The sequence below is a fragment of the Haliotis cracherodii genome, unplaced genomic scaffold (genome assembly GCF_022045235.1).
Source record: "Haliotis cracherodii isolate W230 unplaced genomic scaffold, xgHalCrac1.p SCAF_6, whole genome shotgun sequence".
In the NCBI taxonomy this organism is placed as follows: domain Eukaryota; kingdom Metazoa; phylum Mollusca; class Gastropoda; order Lepetellida; family Haliotidae; genus Haliotis; species Haliotis cracherodii.
The window spans coordinates 47,262,789-47,287,467 of NW_027266319.1; the positions used below are offsets into that span (position 1 = coordinate 47,262,789).

Below are 24,679 nucleotides of genomic sequence, written 5' to 3' on the forward strand. Positions count from 1 at the left end.
TGCCTCGGGAATATGCCAGAAGGTACCAGGGATGTTACACCAGATCAGAATCTGTCCAATCTGAATATGTCCAGGAACCTCTTGACCAGTTATCAGCTGAATTCTGATAAATTGATGATTCTAGTTTTAACCCAGGATAAGACTCCTGTACCCATCACTTTGAAATTGAAGCTTCAGAGCAAACAGTGAAAGACTTTGGCCTCACTCCAACCAAATACATAAAAATGGGTGGCTCCCTTCAGCATGTTCAGGTGTGCTACTGCTTTAGGAAAATGTGCCTGTGCATGTCACAAGTGACAGTGACTGCATCTGTGGACTCTGACTTTAGTTTACTTCCCAATGCGCCCGACCTAGCACCCTCCCACTTCTATCGTTTCACTAAACTCAAATCACTCCTAACACCTCTGTGATGTAGTGGATGGAGCATACCCTGAGAGCGTTTGGCCATGTCTTACCAAAAGACGTTAATAGATGGTACTTGTCATCACCATTCCTTGGGATCGAGACGAAAGGCTTCTTGTGGGCATGGATAACAAAGCTTGGACGTCAAATATTGGCAAAGTCAAAGGAGATAATGCTAAAAATGCATGTGTGAACTTTGATTTATCTTGTATACCAGACAGATAGTTCTGCAAAATAATTTCTTGGCCCTTCTGAAAATAGTCGTGAGGTGCTTGCTTCTTAATATCAAGTGCACACTGATCCATTAACCAGGGTAATAATGTCTTGAGCACTTAGAGCATGTATATATTATTATATAGTTGGAGTACAGTGCCATATAAATAGATTATTTTATCATCATCAGTGTCATCATCATGACATTGTTATTATTATCATTAGTATTTTTAGGAAAACCTGTAGATTCCTTTTGGTTCTATGGACTGCTCACAAACTCTGGTCAGTGTCAAACTGCTTAGTGTTTTCTCTGGTCCAAACTAATTACAGACCACTGTGGCTGCAGTATTGCTAACATGTACTTGCTGAGATAAAGTGGTCAGCCTCTGTGGTCTTGTGGTAGAGCGTCGGCCCGGAGAGTGGAAGGTCCGGGGTTCCATCTCTGGACGCCTCTTACCAAAAGGCGATAAAAGATGGTACTTGTTTTTACCCTGTCTGGCGCTCAGTATTAGGGGCTAAAACAAGGACTGGTTGGCTCGGAGTCAGTATACTGTGTCTGAGTGAGGTATTCATGTCAGTGAGCTAGCACTATAAATCGGCATCAGTCCGGACTAGTACAAGCAGCCACAGACACACATGCATGCACGTCGCCATATAAGTGCAATAATCTTGGATGCAACGTTAAACCCAATTTCACCTCACCTCACCTTGTGCAAGAGTGGGCAATGTTGTATTAATTTGTAAAGTAAGAGTTAATCATTTGTTATATACACACAAGTCCTCAGATCTTGAAAGTTTCATTGAGTGAAACTGTAATACCAGTAAGAAATTCCATTATCATGATTATCACATTTTTCAAATCTTTGAAAGAAGCCATTGAATAAGAAAGTTTACCTTTATGATAAAATAATGTATCGAATATTGAGGACATTAATTCTCAGGTTATTAGCCTCATCCCTCTTAGCCTGTCATTGACATCTGAAAGACCCTGCACACCTGCTATTTATGGCTGTCATGCTTCACTTGCTCTTAAAAACAAACCCATGGTCATTGAAGTGTGGAGAAGTACCAGTATGTAGTGATCGTGGGTAGGCATTACGCACTGATATGTGAATGCCTAGAGATGGCGATCTTTGATCCAGAGAGCCCCCTTATCCTGCGAACTGCCACAAAGAACTGTTAGCCATAGTATCTAAATATAGACGAGCGGTCCTATCAAAGCCTGACCCACTTAGAAATTCAAGTCACAACTGTTTGACTGAGTGCAGTTGTGGAGGTGCCTGTATGCCCTCCTGCCTGCAGCAATGACCCCACAACAGGTAGATGCCCCCAATTGTCACCGGTAGCAGATCGAGGAGGCAGATGTGCAGGTGAAGTGACAGCAGAGTGCACCCTTTTCCCAAACCAGCCTCACTGGCTCGAGACTGTTGGCAGGCAGCACATGGTACGTGAGGCAGGCAGGCGACTTCATGGTTTCAGCTCTTGGTGACGGAGGGGGGCCATATCTTTTGTTTGGCTTCATCATAGTCTTTGTTTGCATATGATGATGGAATTGCTCTTATCAGTCCTCTGTTGCCTCATCAGTGAAAAGATGTTAAGGACTTGTGTTCAGTACAGGATTTATTGAGTGATTGACAGTTCAGTTCATGTTCAGTGATTATTGATTTGTTTTTGAATTGTTTGAATAAAACCTAATTACTAATGCTGTAACTGGGGTATTTTGATTGATTGAATTGAAAAATGTTCATTTAAAGTCAAGTTTTTAAAAGTGGAGATATTGACCTTGAATAGGTTTGTTTATGCCAGGATGACATGCAGGTGAAGTTGCGTTACACCTGGTTGCTGACTTATGCTTATGGGACTGTTGTGTAGTAAAATGAATTTGTATCATTAATGATGGCAGATAGATAGATAGATAGATAGATAGAAAATGATGCATCAATACAACTTTACAAGCTGTCACCTTTATTGATACTTGGACCAGACCAATTTTTCTCCTTGTATTACAGATGCACAGAAAAAGTTATGATGAAAAATAGTAAGATTTTTGTATTTTGATAATTTGCAATGGAAGGGAATTTAGCCAATAAAAATTTGTGATACATCACTAAACATGGTATATAAAAAGTGTGTGCCTGGTAAAGTGCATCACTCCCACCAATTCACTTAGACATGTATTTCTTATCGTGCTAGGTGTTGTTTTCTATGTAGAGATTAAGATTGCTGAGTATATTTGTCTAAGCCGGTAGTTCAAGACCCCTGAATCAACTATCAAATCATAGTATGATTACTATGAAGTATACAGAAAGGCCAACAAACACCCAGTGGATTCTATTGTGAGATATGGCTAAAAGAATTTGGATGGTCACATTAAAACAAAATGTGATGACTCTTTCTTATTGTTCTACTAATCCATTGTTTCATGGAATACTTATTTTGTAAATTGCACTTGCAATTTCAAGCGAGAAACGTGCAGGATACTGGTGCAGTGGATGCCATTGACTCTTAAACTAGTACACTGGACCTTATATGAAACAAAGTTGGCGGGGGATATAGAAACGGGCTCCGTCCCTCCGTCACGTTTCGTTTCCAAAACATAACTCATAAACCGTTCAATATTTTTTCATCAAACTTTGCAGGTCGGTCAGGTACATGCTGAACTGGTGCCTTTTGCTATTTAGAAATTTAAGAAATTTTTATTTTTTTACGTTTCCATGGCAACAAGATGGACTTAGGTTCTGTGAGTGTAGGGTTCGTTTCTGGAGCATAACTCATAAACCGTTCAATATTTTTTCATCAAACTTTGCAGGTCTGTCAGGTACGTGCTGAACTGGTGCCTTTTGCTATTTAGAAATTTTGTAATTTTTATTTTTTACGTTTCCATGGCAACAAGATGGACTTAGGTTCCAAACTCATCTTTTTTTTACAATTTCATTGACAAGTTCCACCTCGGTTAAATAAGGTTAGGGTTTGTTTAGATTCAATTATGTCATAAATTCTGCAACAGGGGTGGGGGATATAGCCACGTTAGTGGCAAACTCTTGTTACAAATTATTTTAGCCTGAAATGTTTAGTATTAAAAGGTCAGTTGTGTTTGCACCCAGGAAACTCATTTTCGCTCCCCTTTGTTTTTCATGCAGGTGCCAAATGGCTCCTTATGGAAACAAATAATCAAGAGGGCTGAGAAAAAAACAGTACATAAAGGAATAATAATGTGTTCAAACATTTACAAATAAGTTAACATGTATGTTTAAAGGGAAAAAACTAACACTTCAAACATATGTCAACATTGTCAACTTCTGTCTGTTCAAAATCTGGTTTAGAATAGGTCTTCAGCAACCCATGCTTGCCATAAAAGGTGACTAACGGGATCGGGTTGCTGGTTGCTGGTTGCTGATTTGGTTCATGCATGTGATTGCATCCCAATTGCGTCAATAGATGCTCATGATGTCAATCACTGGATTGTGAGGTCCAGATTCGATTATTTACCGACTACCGTCATATAGCTAGAATATTGCCAAGTGCGGCGTTAAACAACAAACTAATTTGTTTTTATTCATAGAGAATACTACACTCATTCTCGTTAGATACCATTTTTACAAAACGAGTGGACTTTCTATGGTATCTGACCGAGCGTGAAAATCAACAAACTCAAGTCTGCTTGCATGTCAGTTACAGCTTCGAACAATCGAAGGGCAAGGTCACCACCGGAATAAGAAAAGACAACCGTAATCTACTCACAGCTTTTTACGCAAGATATAGGGAATGTCATGTTCACATTTGGGATGTTTGGGGCCAGAAAATCAGAAGTCAGGCACACTTCCACGAAGTTTTTGAATGATTTGTATCAGAACTGTTCACTGTTAGTGATCTGGTCGTGCAGTCGGGTATGTTCATTCATGAACAACACCACCCGAAACAGCGCCACAAAATACGCTTCGAAGGGGACATTGATGGCACAACCGGATCATCCCAAGTAAGTCTAGATATCTGTCCAGATAGTTTAAACAAACTTCATTTCAAGACGCTTATCCTTTTACGTTAAATCAAATTGAGAGTTGCGAAAGTGGTCGGGCGCGTCAGTCTCATGGGGAACCTCGCTCTATTGAACGGTAGTCGTACATTGTAAATGAATATAGCTCGATTATATAATGTCTGTAGAAGCTCTATATAATGCAAACAAAATTTGATGCGTGTGACTGTATTGTTTGGTTTAATAAAGTGTTTGTAAATATCTCTCATTCTCATTAATTTCTTCAGTTCTGCCTTGTAGTTGCAAAATGAATAACGTCTCACGATTTTTTATGAATGAAAAAAGAAGTCCCAGTGTGACAGAGGTCACGGTTATCCAATCAAAACGAATAAAACAAGGTCAACCTTGTACGACACACGTGTGACGTACGGATTTAGTATCTTACCACCTGTATCTTCACCACGTGGGTAATAATGTGTTTTATCAGTATTACTCAACATTCTGAACAAGGATTCAGTCATTGCTGAGCATGTTGTGTTTTTGCAGAAAAGAGAGCTTTCAGTGTAGAACAGTGGAAAGATGAGCAGGTCACAGCTTGAATAATTACTTTTGGAATGTAAAAAGTTTCCTTTTGAATTTTGATGACTGCTGACATGCTTGCAAAGTACTTTCAGTACTGATGTCCGGGAGCACCCGATCTACAGAATGATAGTAGCTCTACAATTATCTTTTAGGGGCGGTCGGGTAGCCTAGTGTTTAAAAGCGTTCGCTCGTCATGCCGAAGACCCGGGTTCGATTCCCGACATGGGTACAATGTGTGAAGCCCATTTCTGGTGTCCCCCGCCGTGATATTGGTGGAATATTGCTAAAAGCGGCTTAAAACCATACTCATTCACTCACTCACTCACTACAATTATCTTTACTCCTAAGTTAAAACCATGTGAACATATAAACTTTCCATTGTTGTAGCTCTATGATCACTTTGTGCAAGTGGGCAGTAATGGTCAGTGTTGGGACTTCCGGTAATGTTCTCTACTTGAACTTTAGAGAAAGTCTTGAATGTTGTCACAAAATTGACATAAGTACCTATGCAGGGTCCGACAGCTATGCTGTCCAGTTAGCCTGAACCTAGTAGATCTTTGTAAGGTATAATGGTAGACCGACTGGCTAGTGTTTTTTGCCTGTTATGGAGCCAGTTTATCTGTTGTGCAGTAATTTGTTAATTGCAGCCTGCACTAGGTGCAGTGGAGGAAAAGAACACCTGTCAATGCATTTCAAGTTGTTCATGAAATAAAGTAGGAAGGATCTTTTTCTTACACCAAATATTCGACATGACATTGTTTTGATATGATACTATCTGACAGTAATTGATGGCATAGTTACCTGGCATTATTGGGTTTATATTTAGAGCTTATTTTTGGCTTGAGGGAGTAAAATGTACGGGTACACATTTGATGTCAGGTTAATTATTACAAAATGGTCATGAAATACCTAGCTGTCAAAAAGTGTTTTCTTGAACTGTTTCAGGTTACTGACCTAAATATATATTGATATTGCATTTTGTCAAATTACCCACTCGTTATGACATTTGCATGTGTAAGTATAAACAAATAAAGAAACGTGATGATGTAATGATGTTATGATAATTAGGCTTTCAGATTAGATATTTCTCTGTCAACAGCACCCAAGTTGTCATGAACATGTTCCTGTTGGGGATTCCGCCTCACTATAGGTCCCCAGCAGCCTATGCTGGTTGTAAGAGGCAACCAAATGGATCGGGTGGTGAGACTCAGTGTCCAACCCAGGCCGCGCGATTGCGAGATTCACGCCAATAAAAAATCAAATCGCCCCTCATAAAAAAAAATCAAAGCGTGATCTGTCGCGCACAGTAATTTCTTGTACAGTCACTTACTCTATCAGCTGTTTATCCCTACCTTTAGATTCAATACTCACTAAATCTTTAATCAATTAACGAAGAAAGACAGTTCACAGCAAATATTGTAAACAACAGACCGATCGATAACAACCGGAAGTTCGAACACGAGTGACGTCCCTTAGGTTGCTGAATAAATTATCGACAGGATTGGCATAGGAAACGAAATTTGATTTATTTTAGTAGAGAACGTATCAAAACTTTGATCAAAATTATGTTGTATTTTGTTGTTTAGTAATCAAAAACCTTGACAAAATGTTTAAAGACAATCAATATTCTATCTTGAATAGTTCTGAAAATATTTTTGAAGATTTTAGTTTGTTTTAGTTTCGTTTCTGAAATCACACAATATGAATCGCTGACTGTCATAGCAGACGATCTTTTGTATAGTGAATGACCATGTCGCGCTAAAACAAAAGAATTACAGACTTTTTTAATCAAAATAGAAAAAAAGCACAAGGCATTGTTATTCATTTCAGTTCTTTATTCTGATCTGTTACACTTTTATATGATGATGTTCCAGTACATAATACAAAATAAGACCAATGAAGAAAGCAATTATCCCCCCTGCTTTTTCAAAATCCCTCCTATTTTCTACATGATGAAGGGACAAGTCCCTCCTTGATTTTCAATTCTGGGTTCGACACTGAGACTGGGTGACTTGGATGATTGTATGTTATCTTACCCTGACAGTGTGGACCGTTGCTCACAAAATCGATCACCGGATTGGTCCAGTTATTTACATCCAGCCATCATATAGCTGGAATATTACTGAGTGAAGCAGTTTTCTGATATATTTTCTTCTACAAGAAACATATCTCTAGGGATACAGCTAATTTCTCTTTCGAATCTGTCTACAAGGCTTTCTACAAAGTCGTGGCATTTGTCTAGCACTTTTGCGAGAATTTTGTTCGACCAAACCGCAACAACTTCTTCTTAGTGCACAATTACAACTCTGTAGGAGGACCAATTTTTGTTTTGGCTTCGATATCCTAGTATAGCCCATACAGTTTTTTCGTCTGCTATTTCTGCTATTTTCTTTGTTTTTGGAATTCGTAGTATATCTTCTACCAAGGTTCGTGTATTGCCCGAAATTTGTGTATATTCTTGCTTTTGGCGCAATAGGGAAGATAGAAGATCTAGTTCTTTTTCTTTTTGTTCTCTGCAAGCTGGTTTTGCTTTTGTTTTTCTTCTAGATAGTTCCATGCTTGTCTTTTCCATTCTTCTGTATGTAGACATTCTTGTATGTCTTGTAGATATTTTCCTCTATCCTTTGTGGACATGGTGTATATTTGTCTTCCTTTTGCTATTTCTGGTACTTCTTGTAGTTTGTATTCGGACATATCTGTAGCTATAGCGTGGCATTTTGCTGTTCTCCATTCCCACTCTACTTTTTCTGTAGGTGGCAATAGAACGCTTGGAGACACTGCGTTTTTGTGTAGTTGTGGTGGCTTTTTGCTTGCGCACAAGATATTTTTTGTATCTTTTGCTTTTGAGTAGCAACATAGAGGACCTAGTTCTACACCTTCTTTGTTTGCCGATAGAATTTCTACCTGGATTATTGGACAGGTTCTGAAGCCAAAATCTCCTGTAGCCCATCGTATAGTTCTATTCCATTTTCTGTCGTCTTCTACAGACATTGTTGTTAGACAAATTCGTACTCCAGCTATTCTTCCAGTTGTTGTATGCGTATACCAAGCTACAAATATGGTTCCTTGTGAGCGATCTGCTAGCACAAACAACGATCTAGGCAGCTGGCAAGATTTTCCAATTGTTTTGCGGGTGGTTGTACTACAAACAAAGGCGTTGTGGAAACTATCCGTAGAGCATCTTCTACCAAATAGTCTGCTGTTTCTGTATCTTGCAATTCATTGTTGCAGGCATACAAAGATACCTCTATACGTGTGCATCCCCTAGCTCGTACTTGTGGGTGTAGAAATGTCTTCTCCAAATATTTGTTTGGACAGTCCACATAGTCTGCAAGGTGTCCACCAAGTTGTTCTCGTATTTCTCCTGCTTCGAAATTGGACACGACTTTGTTGTAGAACTTTGTTCTTGTTGTATAGCCATTGTAGGTATGCACCCATGTACAGACATTTTTCCCAACGCCATGTGTATTTTCGAGAATAGTTAGAGTATTTTCCTGCATAGCTGCTGCAAGGTCGCGTGGTTCTCGGAAACCATATTCTTTGCAGAGATATTCGACAAGAGCTTCTCTATCTAGTGTACCAGAAAAGTCCCTAGTGTAGTCTAAAGAATACAAACCATAGCCGTGTGCTAGTAGTTGTCTTTCGAAGTCTGGCAAAGCGGCATGCAATTCGTCTATAGGTATTTCGGAAACATCTATCTTTGCCACAAACAAGCCATGTGCCTCTTTTTCTGGATATAGTTCTTCCCACTTCTTTTTCGCTTTCTGCTCTGTATCTTGCTCTATTCTTGCAATTGTACTCCGTATGGCACTATTTTTGGTTTCGGTATGTGTAGGAATAGTATGCAAAATTGTTGTATGTATATGTCCTCTTCTTCTCCAATTGGAGTTTCTCCCATACTTGTTCGTACTGCTGTAGATATTCTCGATACTATGTATTGCGCAGAACTATCTTCTCCTGTTGTACATAGCAATTTTCCTTTTTTGTATACACATTCTTTGTGGTGTAGATACCAAAACACATACAAATCGTCCACAAATGTTGGTAGACCTTCTAGTGGTTGTAGATTTGTCCTGCCGAGATTTCCTGCAAAATAGTCTACGTTTGCAATATCTGGTACTAGTTTGCTTTGGTATGCATTTTCTAGCAATAGGTGTAGCGCAATAGATTTTGCAGTTCGCAGACCTATACTTTGTAATGTTGTCTCCATAGTTTGCTCTGTATGTATTGGGCTACCAAAGTTGCTCTATATACATTGGGCTACCAAAGTTTAATTGTAAATTCTCCGCTACTTTTTTGGGATATTAGTTTTTTGGGAGAAAAGGTAGCCGAAAACCATGGTAACCCTGCAGAAAATGGCGACCTAGTAATAGCCAAACAAACGTTCTGCTTATGTCATAAAAATCTTTCGACAATAGCTTGACTACGGTGGGTCTCTTTTTGACCACGCCTGATTTCAACATCATGCTTTGTTAACAGTTTAGTTACTGATCCCATAAACTCGAGACTGGGATCTGCTTGAAATAGCTTAGGCCATTTTATATATGCGACTCGGTGCATTAGCTATTTCTGTTTAATCTTTTGAGGTTAATGGCTCAGCCTCCTTGTAGAGGGACTAGCCACATCCACTACAGTTAAAGCGTATTTATACGTTTTGCGTCTTACCTTATCATGGGGAAGAAACAAGAGGTCAGCTTGATGAACTTCTTTTGTTGTAAAATATCAAACTTCTTCCTCGGGATATCACGCGATGCCGGTAAGTATATTTGCCACATCGCTTGTTTCTTTAGCCAATCCTTGGCCACATCTTTAGATACCTTAGCCGCGGTGGCTAATTTTTGTATTGCTCCTATACCTTTCCAATATCCTCGTGGGCTATAGTAAATTTTATCCATTATTAATTAATATTGATGTTTCTTTTATTACGAATCATGACAATTGTTGAATCACATCATTTTTGCATAAAAAATTCCCTCTGTAGTAGTGGTACCCCATTCCCTATACTACTGCAGCGTAAAACTAGAAACAACCAAACATCATTCTGATCTATTAGAAATTGTTTGTAAGTGAATGAAAAACCATTGTCAATTAACAATTGCTGTAATATAAGAGGTTCTCTGAATTTTACCCTATGCTCCAGTTGCAATTAGCATGAAATTTCATTTGAAATCATTTTGTGGTTGTATCACATGATCCCACCTGACCTTCCAATTAAAAATGTTTTACATTAAAAAATTTTAAAATGTCTTAAGGACTAATTAGTTATGAGTGATCACTAGTCCTTGAGTCTAGTGCAAGAAATATCCAGCTGTCTTGCGGTGATTTGTTACAAAGATATCCATCAATACGTTTGCTATTGCTCAGTTAATAAGTCGTCTATCATTTCTATAGTCATGCAAGTCCATGTGCATCAGTGCATCTGTTAGCTGTGCCAGGATCTGCTGATTATTGCTTGCAGGCTCACCCTGTATATTTTCTTTTGATTGTTAACTCTATGGCCGTTTCACAAAAGGAAATTGTGCACATTCCTTAACAATGTTGCAGAAGGTATACTAGCCTATCAGAGTAATAATAGCCTAATAATCATAATATTTGTAGAAAGGTTGGAACTTCATTAGTCGTTTATTGATTTAAAAAGTGGGTAAGGAAAATGGCCTACTTATTCAATGGCTAACAGTGTTATGGGAATATCAGTAGGTCATTCTTGTCCCGGATAAGTAGCATGATGTTGTTTATAGGTGATAGAAACTACCTGACAATATACCTTAAGGATGTGATGTATATATGTATAGGAAGAAAGCATTGAAACCCCTCTTGTGACTGCTGGTCTTATGGAACAAAAAGGAAGTTTATTTGAAAACTCTGAAGCTTTTATCTGTTTTCAGACTGGTACAAATGTGGTACTTTGTTCCTTGTCCTACTCAGGACACTGATACATGTACATCAGTTCCATGTGAGCAACCCAGTTTAACCTGCCCCTTGTTTGAAGTAAGGGAGGATTGAGCCTAGTGTTAGTTCTCAAACATTCTCCCTGATGGAGCTGGCAAGTTTTCAGTGTTTAGCTCCTTTGTTTCTGTGTCCATGGTCAATAGTTCACCTGGCTGTTGAAAGCCAGGCAGTTACTGCATTGTATGCCTAGCTATACATTGATCAGTTGCACTCCAATCTTTGTGTCACTTGCTCATATGCAGTGGTCAATATCAACAGGTTTGTAAAGAGCTTGTGCTTATTGGCATTCAGTATTGAATAATGGATGTTTGTTTGCTTGATGCCCTTCTCCCTTGCCATCCTTACAATCTCCTAAATACTCTACATGAACTGCCCAATAGTATATGGCCATACTCAGATAAGATATGGTCAAAAAACATATTTTATATGTTGTCTTCAACCTTTGTTTTTACAGTGCTTAGTGGTACTTGTCTGTACTAATTTGTTGGTGGTATTTTGACATGAATGCTTGTGTTGATATATTCATCTGTCAAAATTTTAATATTTTTTTAATATGAAGTTTACGTGATATACAGTTTTTCCATTGGACGAGATTTTGGCCACATGACCACGAAACTGAAGTTCATAGGTGTATAAACAACACATTTTGACGTTCATACGTTTTTCATGAGACTTTATTCTTGAAATGACGTTAACACTGATGGACTACTTCCACATTCCTTGGAAAACACCTGGGAATTCCCTAGCACAAATAAATACTGAAGCGTTGTACTCATCATTTAGGACATTTAATCTTGAACTTAGCATTTTGCCATACATTGGGATAAGTCAGAGAGTTTGACTGCATGCCTGTTCAAGGATATCCTCACTACAACCAATCCTAGAGAACAAAATGAAGAAAAGCACATCAAAAGTATCATAGTATGGACTTAATGCATGTCTAGACTACAGTGACAGTCTACAGCAATCTATGTCTTTACCTGAGAATCTATTGGACAAATCTTTACAATCACCTTACAATGATCGGCCAATTGATGAGTGGTCAGTAACACTAGAAATAGCCACAGGTTTATTAACAACTTCAGAAATCTCTGCCGTCACGTCTGTCATGTTGGCCATTTTGACGTCGTATCTTTGATGTAAATGTATTAGGACGCACTGTCGTTGTGACTGATAATACTGAGGTAATTCTTAACAGACCTTTCTTATTTAATGAGAATATTATTTAAACACATTTGATGTAAAGAAACTACAAAAGTTGTTCCTATAGAGCATGTTGAGCATGCATACGCTCATGTCACCTCTTGTTTTGAGGAATTGTTTTATTCCGCGATACAGCTGGTTGTTGTATGGCTGTCAGTTTAAACATGAAGTCACACATACTAAATATAATTTGTGTAGATATAGGTCTACATCCCTTGAGGTAAAACATAGTGTTATAATAAATTATGAGAATTGACTTTCACTTTGTCTGAGTTCATTGGAGTATGAACCTTCGTAGAGTGGGGACCAAACAATTGTATGAACATCGTCGCAAGCTCTGACGTTCATAGTTTGGCCTTCAATCTATGAAGGTTTATACTCCAATGAACTCACACAAAGTTAAAGTCAAATCTTAAATAAATACACTGATAGGAATATTTCTGATTGAAGATGTTTGAGGTGATGTTTTACCGCTTTGGGTAACAGTAGAATTCTCCAACCTCTCTAATATTAACTGTGGCAGTACATGCATGTAAATATTTTGTTTATCCACAGAATAAGCTAAAGATGGCAGTGGAGGAGAGCCCACGTGCTAGTCGGTCCCGAAACAGAGAGTCCTGTGTGCCTGCTCTCCCACCACTCTCCATCAATACCATGACACAGGTAATATGCTGAACAAATTTTATTAACCCTTACTTTGCTGTGCAGATTCGAGCCTTGGTACCCCCAAATGCTGAATTAATTTGAGGATGTAATCTATTTGTAACTGTTAAAAATGTATTTAGGACGGTGAAATATTGAAATAATTTTTATACTATTGCTTTAACATTATTATATATATTGGTTAAAAGGAATAGTTATGTACATAATGCAGTCGAAGTTACAGTATGAGACCTCAAATCACAAAAACCTCGTCACTATATGGCTGAGATACTGCCGATGTGACGTAAAACTTAAACTCACTCACTCAAATCACAAATCTTAATCAACGTGGAAAAATAGGAATTATGCTAAAACATTATGATTATTTCCTTCAACATGTTCAGTGTGTTAGCTGTAAATAGAAATTGTTGATTTAAATAATTTTCAGTGTACTTTATGAGGTTAATGTAGTTAATCCTATTACATCAAATGTTATAATTCTTACGAAACTTCTACCTCTATTACATATCTGCCAAAAATCCTGTATATTGGTTTCAATCACACTAACTAAACTTTTTTAGATTTTCAACAGACGTCCTCTTCACTGTCAATCACACAATTAGTTGTCGCCAAGTATTCTATTAACTACCCAAGCCTTGACGTCACAATGGCGGCAACATCACTTTTTTCCTGTGTGTGCTAGAGTCAATTATAGTAGTTGTGACAATCTAGCACTTGGTAGTAGGTCACATTAACCTAAGATTATTCTAATAAGATGCTATAATAACAGTCATATAAATATATATTTATTTAAGGAAGTAGTGCTTGAAACAACACGCACATGAGTATAGCTGGTGTTGGGTTTGTGAGGTCTCCCTCCATCCCCAGGTGTAAGTGTCGATTTATGATCACGAGGAGTGCAGAGGAATGAAGACCTGCACCATGGAGGAGAGATGTGAGCAATGCAGTCACACATCCGAATAGATCTCCAAGATGTCAGAGCCGCGACTAAGGCCAAGAGGAGAGATTCGGCAAAGAAGAAAGTTGACAAGATAGTTACTGAGAAATCAGTGTCTACCCCAGCGCCTCCCTCTCCAGTGACCCCATCATCTCCTGCACTCACCATGAGTCTCATTCAACAACTACTAAGAGAACAGCAGGAGATGAAGGACATGCTTGAATCTAAGCTGTCGGATATGGACGCTAAGGTTGCGAGGGTAGCTCTGGCTAAGACTACCAGATCTTCGTCCACAGCCGTGGGCCATGCTACACAAGATCAACAAGCTGAGCCGCACGGCCGGGCCATGGACCACTTTGGGCTCACGGTCACCAACCCCTGGACCAGTCACCAAGCCAGCACTAGATTAGAGAACAATACTGTACAGGAGACGCACAGTATCCAGGGATAGGCCGTCCAACGGCAACCAAACAAGCCAGCCATACCAGGAGATACCCAAGGCTATTTAGAGCCGGAATCAGAGGGTTTTGAGGAGATTGAATACGGTGGGATGTCATGTGCCTACTCCATGTTAACATATTCATCAGACATCACCTTGGCCCAATTACGCTGGCAAGGTTGTAGGCCAGTTGAAGGATAACATTCACAGTCTCAAGCATGTTGAACTGGGTCTTAAGTTCACATCACCGGACAAGTCGTATCGTTTTTCATGGGCATCAACTTGCTCCCACACCGGCAACATCACAGTTGCTACTCAGAACTCGGACACACCACTGGTCTGCCGTGTGTAGAGCTTGAAACCAGTCGACTCAACATACAGGATAACAGTTTACTGCACAGGAAGAATTACATGTCACGTGTCTGGACTGACTGTAAAGATTTTTACCGTAATCAAGTACAGACTGACTTACATGATCGCTTATGCGAACATTACAAACACTCAACCAGAGACACCACGCACCATCGTTCCCTGATATAACAACGAGAACGTTTTTGCGAAGCCCATTGTTTCATTGACAACACATTTTCACATTTCGCTATGTCCTGACATGAGCGGAGAATCCACTGAAGAAGACGAGCTGATACCATCAGTTTTCGGATGGAAGCAAGACACAGGGAAACTGAACATCCTTGCCGACAGCTTTCCCCCCAAGGGATAAAAGTGGCAACAGAATGGATCTTACATCCCCATAAGAACCATCAACCCCGGGGCTGTGGCAAGATCGTAGCGACCTTCATCCTCCCTTTAATATGACAACAGATGGGACAAGTTTGTCCAGTGGAGAAAAAGACTATATCAATCCCTATGGTAGTGGATTTTCTGCTTCATCTACGTCAAGACAATAAATTCAGACACAGGACGATAGAAGGTTACAGATTATTCTGTACTTTTACATGATGGATTATCAATCGGAAACCATCACATTATCAACAGACTGAGATCCTTTCTACTGGAAGATATTAAGACTACTCATATCTTCCCCAAGTGGAATCTATCTGTGGTACTATCGGCACTGTTAATGGAACCTTACAAACCCGTGGTGAAGGCTACCCTACTTAAAAAAGCCAGGAAAATATCGTTTCTACTAGCGATGGCTACAGCAGCAAGAGTTTCAGAGAAAACATGTCTTAGACTATTCTAGTCTTACCCATATAATGATAAGATCACTCCCTGACTTCGTAGCCAAGAATCAATCTACCACAATGGGACCATTGGGTCATAGACACTATACAATTCCTGTCTTGGGACCAACAGTGGATCACCCAGACAGATTCTTATGTCCCATTAGAGCTCAGTATTTCTGTTCTCCGGTATAATTTGCTTTTTACCGATAAAAATATCAACAAGCCGATATATATGAACGCTGTCGGCTACCATGTCCGATAAAACATTGTTTGTTTTAAGATATGATCATGTCAACAGTTACTTGCCTTACAAATTTGTCATATAAATTGATAGGCTTTATTCATCAAACACAGAAACGCAAGTGACTGTCTCGCATTCCAGGGAAACCCCCATCTATTAATAGCATGACTATCCCGCACCAATTAACGTGCATCGCTGTGATTGGATAATATTGTCTTGATAGATGACGTTGGTAATCACGTGATCTATGCTGCCTCGTGACACGAGATTAAACATGTCGAAGACGAAGCAGACGAATCTGTCCACTTTCTTTGGGGGTGAGACGTCTAGTGCTAATCTGAAACGGAAACATGCGGCTGATGCGAGCGAATGTATTGAATTAAACATGCCAACTCCCTTGAAATCTTCGGACAAAATGCCTAGCGAACCAGACTCGAAAAAGAAAAAGAAATCTGTACTGCGAAAGTTTAATGCGGAGTGGTCAAATGAATTCAAGTGGCTACGTTTTGAGGAGGAGGGCGACAAAATCATAATGTTTTTCAGAATCTGCGAGGCAGCAAATAAATCTAACAGTTTCACTAAAGGTTGTATTAATCTCAAGAAATCTGCTTTGAAAGATCATAGAGACAGCGCCTCTCATCATCAGGCCGTTACAACAATGTATAGACAAAATGCAATGGCAGCGCTATGGAGGTGGCAGCAGACAAATCTGACAAGAAATTAACAGCAATGTTAAACACAGTTTTATTCATGTCTCAAGAAAATATTGCTAAATCCAAGTTTTCTAAACTAATCGAACTGCAGCAGCGAAACGGATGTGAACATTTACAGGGAGAAACCTACACTCATTCGGACTCCATAGACGCGATGGAGAATGCACTAGTTGAGAGTACTAAAGGAAATTTAAAATATAAACTTGAAAAAGCAAGTTTATTGGACTCATTATTGATGAGACTGTAAATATCATGGTTGAAAAAAACTTATATTGTTTGTGAAAATCGTTAACGACGGAAAGGCAGAAACAGTGTTTTTAGGAAATTTTTCAGTTCATAGTGGAACAGCCGAATGTATCATGGAAAAAATTCTAGAAATTTTGCCTCAATGGAACATTCCTTTGGAAAAAGCACTGCAAAAAAAATCCATATATACAAGCTTGTATATCCTTTGGAAAGATGATATTTCCAAAGGATATACAAGATTGGAATGATGATATATACAAAAATATACAAGTTTGTATATACGACATATACAAAAATATACAAATTTGTATATATGGTGTATCCAAATTTGTTTTCTTTGTATATATTGGTAAAGGGAGATAATTCTTATGTATGTGTGTATAAATATTATATATGTGCAAATTGAAGTGTTTTAAGTTGAGCACTGTGTTTCTTTGTATATGTTGGTAAAGGATGATAATTGCTATGTATTGCTCTATATCTGTTTTGTATGTGCAAAATAGTATCGGCAAGTTACAAAAAACTGATATAGTGGCGGGTAACATTACTGGAATGTTTAATTAGTACTCCACACTGTTAGCGGGAGTACATACTGTCCTTGCAATGATATTGACGGGTGGGCGGTTGAGGCGTCTGGTACTTGTCCTGGCGCGGTGCTTGGTATGTGAGTTGACTTTATGGTCAAATGCACAGAGAGGATTAGCTGTCGGGGGCGATTGCATTGGCGGTAACTTCTGTATTGAAAGTGTTTGAGCTTGGATTCGTTTGTACGGGGAGGCCGCGATGTGTTTTGTAATATGCTCTCGTGCACATATGCCAACAGAGTGGATTGCACAGAGGATGAAAACTATTTTATCACTACTTAAAAGTGTTGAATTTGGTTTGTTCTGAGCTGTCCGTTTCATTGTAGATATACATTGTTATAATGTGAAATCTCGGCGGAAACGCGGAAAATCGCGTTTTGTAAAACGGTAGTCCTTGCAAAAATCATCTACAAAATATTATCAAAGATTATTTTTTAAAATATTACGAAAATATTGTGTTGCCGGACTACAATGGCGGATTGTCCTGTTTTCGTTCAGCGCGTTCAGCATCAAACATGCCGTTATTATTATTCATAACACAATCGTCGGATCTTACGTTTCCAGACATCATACGTTTTCTATCATGGATACTTGCACTATAACGGGGAATGTAGCGTCACACATAAAAACTGTTAATACTCCGATGATGACTATGTTTATGATGAAGTTGTCTTTTATAAGTGAATGAGATGTTGAGCTGGCTTGGTCTAATTGGTATTCACTCCCTGGAACAAAAATATTGTTTACTAGCATTGTATTATGAGCAACCGGATGCGTAAATAACGTGTGTAATATATTCCCGTATTATATTTTATAATACTTGTTCTTTTAATATAGTTATCAATGAGAGAACGAAGATTACCTTGAAAAAACACAACAGCATGCATATGTTCTAGCAAAAGGAAACTTGATATATATTCATTTGGCTTAATTTCTACTTTGGAAAACTTAGTTGGCGCTCTAAAAGCTTGACGCTGTATAATTTGGCACGCGCATGGTTGGGTGCAAACCATATGTACATCAATAATAATAATAATAATAATAATAATAATACATCATGATGGCAGTTTCAATTAAAAGATTAAGTATTTCTAAAGATATGGAAAATAAATCTTGATAACTGCTTTAATCTTTGATCTTTAGGAAAATAATAATGGAATTGGTTGAGTGACTAACGTATTCTACATTAAAAGTGACAGGAACGTGATTTACATAATTAAAATATAGAATAATATGCAAATTATAAGAGAGGGTTTGTGATTTATATTGGGATGAAGTCAGTATTTAACGTGTGCTTTCCGACATTATGCGTATTTCGCACACGGTTAAGAAAAAAAATGCAATTCATTTATTTATAAGAAGTACGAATGCATCAATCCTACATCACAGGACCATGTACATAATTTGTTGAATGTTATTTCGTGAATACACAAATTGCATAACACATTCCCTGAGGACAAACCCAAATTGCCCGTCCCTTTGTGACAGGTGTTAATTAGAGAATGTATTGCCACCACATGTCCCGGCACTTTTATGACATGTAATGAACCTAGTCAATCCCTGGGTCTGTAACAACAACATGGGTCTAATAAAATCAAAGTAACATAAATGTTACGTAATTCGAATTAAAAAAAAGACTGAAAAAATGTAACATGAATATAATTGCCCTTTTGAGGGTAATATAATTTTGGGAAAATATACGTTTTCTTTTATTTATGGACGACTTCACACAAGCTGAAAAATTAAACATATGTTTATATAGCTATATTTACATACATGGCATTAACATGTAATAATAATATTGATCAGGTTTGTTAATTTGTACATTTCGTTGTTATTGGTATCCTGAGTATGTTGTAATAATGTGTTCTGATCTTATTTGACGTAGATTACATGAACTAGAAGAGTGACTTTCTTTCATCAGCGTGAAAGGATTACCCACACATATACCCTTAATCCTTTGTCAAACAGAAAGAAGTCATATAGATATCATATCTAACTGGTACTAAAAGTTCACTATCAATCTCCTCTGATAACAAACTTGCGTTTAATATCCCCAAGCTACAATACCCAGCATGCTCATGGAGTAATTATGAGAAACCCGAATGATATCCTGTCTACGTGGTCACACCCGGTGATTGTTAAGACATTCAGACAGTATGGCAGTCTGTATTCATTTCTTATATCCCAAAAGTAACCACCAAGCTTCCTTTTATTAACATTGGGATAAGGGGAGATATACATATTGTATTAAATAATACATCAATACATCAAAACAGAACAAAAAAGATAGGTCAACAGTGCGGTTGATGGAAAGGGGTTTCCTAAGAAAAGCTATTTAACTGTTTAATACTTAATACGTGTCTCAAAGTATGTATTTATTCTTACTACTAGTTATTATATATGTGCAAATCCACCCGAACGTCGGATGTACATGGCCGAGTTCAAAATAGCTAAATAAGGCACTGTTCAAATTGTTTACAATAAACCACTGATTAGAAACTCACTTAACCTTTAGAATAGAATCGTTTCTTAATATATTGTAGTTGGGGCATGTGAAAAAATTAATGCAATGTACCATTGTGACAGCCACAAGAGCATGCATGATTTGTTATCTGAGATGTGTTTTTTAAGCCGATGGAAGTTTAAAGTGACAAAATCTGGTATCATGGCTTAACTGAATATAACATTCTCCAAGTTTAATAATCCTCTTTTTTCCGGTGACTATTCCAATTATTAATGGTATCAGGTAGGAATGACTTGGCATAGCATTCTGTTCTACAACGTATATCCTGTGAATTGGTTAGATTTCTTTATATGTAATCACTAACAGCAAAGATGTTTTCCATCTTGTAAAAAGGTGTAATGGCTACGTTGGTCTCATTTGGCAGGTGACCGAATCATCAGACAGACCAATCAAGTGTGACCAGTGTATTCGCCTTGTCTAAACTAATAATTACTGTGCTGCTCTCGACTGTGGGCAGAGTAAGCTATTCAAACTCGTTAAGTGATACAGATTAACCAGATTCCTCTACGCTGGGCAAACACTGGTCTATGCAGAATCATATCGTTATCTGGGACTACGGGTTGACGAGCATCTAGATATGTGAAACTGTGAAAGAGTTGTACAATTCTGCCAGCCATGCTTTGTCTTATTCTGTTGGGTGTATGTCTTATGATGTTTTTATGAAACTGTATAAAAGTCTTGTGGAGCCGGTAATGTTCTATGGCTCTGGTATATGAGGATAAAACGTTAAACTAACCCAAAATAGAGCCTGTAAATTATTTCTTGGTGTTAGTAACGGTACCTCCAGTATAGCCACTAATGGAGACATGGGTCTCTCCTCCCCGTTTGTTACATTACATGCTAATGTTTTTAGACTACCCCAAGATTTAATAACAGTACTTGTAACGCTTTGATGAAGAAAATGGTTATACTATGTAAAAGTTCATGGAGTTCTAAAGTTGTTAAAATTGCCTGTAATCTTAATATTTATGATGTTTTAACTGCTCCAATGTCCCGAAAGAAGAAAATTGCCCATATTAAGAACGTTCTCATAAACAAAGATGAACTGAGCTGGAGAACAGAGCTTTGGAACGATAAACATAATGTTAAGGGCAATACATTAAGAACTTTCATGATCGTAAAGTTGTTGCTCCTTATGTTTTAAATACAGGGATCACCGTCGCATTTGAACTAGTTTTAGATCTGGATTGAAACAGGACAATTTACAACCCCCCAACCCTTTTAGAAAATAGAATCTGCCCACACTGTTTTAAATTTGTTCATAAAAGTTTGTCGAAAATGAATTTCACTTTATTCAATATTATGTCCTTTATGATCTTAGAAGTATTTTACTTAGATAATGGTCATCTCTTTTGTAACACGTGACGCGTTCATAAAATAACTTCCTCTGTAAGGTTCACATCCAATTGTCAGACATCCCATTTGGCAGGTGACCGAATCATCAGACAGACCAGTCAAGTGTGACCAGTGTATTCGCCTGGTCTAAACTACTAATTACTGTGCTGCTCTCAACTGTGGGCAGAGGAAGCTATTCAAACTCGTTAAGTGATACAGATTAACCACATTATGATTGTGTAAGTGGCGTTTGATCTGCGTCGGGTTGATGGTGTGTTGTTAGCACAGAGTAGTTTGTTCAGTGATATAGAACATAGGAAATTAAGAAGATTAATAAAAACAAATCGTTGAGGTTGTTTGGCATCATTTTCATTAAATATATTGTTACACAGATTAAACTGCTCCATAACCTGAGTACAATCTCACCCACTATAAGTACAGTATTATATTACATTGAGGAATTCTCTAAGATCGCAATGACAAGGTACGCCTATATTTTGCAACCTGAATCAATTCCCCTTGAGCGTAAAGACCATACTTTGCTCGGTTTAAACAAGAATTGCAGTTAGATCCGATTTGTCGTAGATAAGTAATAGCGAAGGCCAAACAAACAAAATTTCCCTACATTTCTGAGAGATAGCTACTCTAACATATGTACACAGAGCAGCTAAAGATAAAAAAAATGCGAATATATATATATATATATATATATATATATATATATATATATAAATAATAATAATAATAATAATAATAATAATGGGATCATCACAAGCATAAATTTTATGAATGCTAAAACTTCAAATAGATGTGTACCCTACTCACAAACGAGTCCCACAGGAGACAGGTCAGCCAAAGTGGCCCAGACAGAAGACGATCACACTTAAACACTTAAAGCAAAGCAAGAACAACAACTTTGAGGAATAGTGTCCTTTGCAATGATCTAATGAAATACATCAAAATGTGTGATAGCACTCGTTTCAGTTTATGTTGTATATATAGTGTCTTTCTGATAATGAAAAAAATATAATTTCTTATGATAACTTTTCCGCCCACTGTATGAGTGGTATGTTCCACATTAAAGTTAATAAGAAATAAATATATCCCGTAAAAATATTTCACTTCTGGTGTATGATTTGATTAAAAGTGCATAACTTATCCTGTAAATTCTCAAAATGTCTGCTTTCTGGCCACTTGGTCTGTTCCACTTTAATGAAAGGTAAACAGGTAACTATTTCTTAATTAACCATCCTTGACTAATTCTGACTAAAGGTGTCGTACGCATTTTATATTAATCAAACTTTTATTAAGATCTGTACAAATCTTCTATTTCTTATGTAAAACATAACGAAATACAAATTATTTCATAACATCATATAGTTGTCATAATAAAAATAGTATTAAAGCATTGTTGTCACATGCAATAATAATACTGTTCGGTATCATTAGTAAACCTGGCAACCACATATTATGTGAAACCTTCTATAAGAGGTGAAGAAATTCAATGAAGCAGTGGTAAAATCTAACCATATATACAAAATTGTATAGTTTTGGAAATACCAACTATACAAAATTGTATATTTTGGAAATACCAAATATACAAAATTGTATATTTTGTATATATGGGTATTTTTTCTTGTGAAGTGGTCGGTCTAGGATCGGATGGTGCGTCTGTTATGACCGGGAAACTCTCAGGAGTTGGGAAGAGGTGGCAGGATCATAATTCATATCTTGTGCACGTCCATTGCATAGCCCATCTTGTCGCACTTGCTTCAGCCGATGCAGCGAAGATTTCGAAGGTGTAGCGGAATATAGAACGACATTGTATGATATCTACAAACTGTTTGAATATTCAGCGACGAGATACAACAGATTGCGAGAATTTTCAGAGGTCCTTGAAGACTCGGACTTTTCAAGTTTAAAACAACCGTGCAGTGTTTGTTGGCTTTCCGTGGGACGGGCGGTCAAAGCAGTGAAATCTAACTGGCCAGCTCTTGTTCTCGAAATTGAAGAGGAATCTGCCGAGCGAAACAACGCTGTTGCCACGAATATTCAGAAGAAAATTCGCACGTACTCCTTTATCCGACTTACTCACTTGATGACTTACGTGCTCCATGTGATGGACAAAATTGTTACTCTTTTTCAGAGAGCGAATATCAACTTGGGCATGATTATGCCAATTGTGAATTCTACGATTGACTCCCTTACCAGTCTAGGAAACACCACAGATGAAAATGAACATCATTTCTTGGATAATCTGAACAACGGGGAATTTCGTGGAATTCAGGTCACATATGGGGACCAGCGATCTATTGGTGCGTTTGTGAAAACCCGTTGTGGGTTTATCGATGGAACTCTGTAACTCTGAGAAAAAGATTTCCGGATGACTCGCTTGATATCGTTACTTGTCTGGACAAAGTGCTCAACCCAAGTCAATTTCCCCAAACGCAAGAGGAACTGACAGCTCACGGAAGGGAATCCCTCGAGAAATTACTGGACAAATTCTGCCTCCTGATTGGCCCAGCTGAAAATGACGTCATCAATCGCATCCAGGCACAGCAGGACTTCACACCTTTCAAGATGGCGGTCAACAACATAGGAGCCAACCCGTTGGAGACAGTTGCAAGACAGTGATTTCTAAACTTTCAGTATTTATCCCGACTTTTCCACTCTGTGCTCGATAGTACTATCCTAAAACAGGATACACTCTGCCAGTCGCAATCGTCTTCCAGACAACGGATAAACAACCTGATGCTTTTGAATCTACACGAAGACGTCAACAATACTGTCAAACAAGCTACGAAGATCTTTCGTAGAAAGCAACGCAAACTTTAATAAACTAGTCAGTATGTTTACTGTTGTATTTTATTGAATTTATTAAGGACTGACAAAAATCACAAATGACCAGTATTTTGGTACATTGCCGGCTCACCTGTCCGGCAGATAAAAATATGACCGGAAACACTGGATCTCTCAAGTTCTATCTCTCTGCTACAGACCAAAATAGACGCCATCGGAGGGGACTCTTCCTATCCTGTAAGACCAATTCGAACAAGGATATCACCAAGGCCACTTTAGCAGGATGGATGAAAGCCACAGTTGCACAAATTTATACACAGACTCAGAATTCCACGCCACGTCTGCTTATTAGGTATAGGATGGATTAGAAGCACCTTAAATGTCAACAATCACCTTTTACCGGAAGTGTCGTCATTACCGGAAATAGCCGAACAAAGTCCTTCTAACCAGGAAATGACATCTTTGGGGTATAAATAGACCTAGAGATATGTCATTACCAAAAGGGGAAGTGACGTCATAACCGGAAGTGACGTAATCGCCGGTATTAAAAGTCACAAATCCAGGTTTTTTATGATCAAGATCAGAAAAAATATAATGGTAAATCTAGTGAACATGTCACATATTTGACTGATTCTTGACACAGTGTTCTGATTTTCAAGTCCTCAAGGGGAATATTAGCAGAAATT

At 38.1% G+C, this 24,679-nt stretch overlaps 1 protein-coding gene across 1 annotated transcript in view; it reads left to right on the plus strand.

Annotated features, from left to right (window-relative positions):
* The window catches only part of LOC139444930 (uncharacterized), a 68,596-nt gene that overhangs the window by 23,477 nt on the left and 20,440 nt on the right, over positions 1-24,679 (plus strand). The window contains exon 2 of the mRNA XM_071225952.1: positions 12,878-12,985. Within this exon, the coding sequence (XP_071082053.1) occupies positions 12,878-12,985 (108 nt within the window). The remainder of the gene's footprint in view (positions 1-12,877; positions 12,986-24,679) is intronic.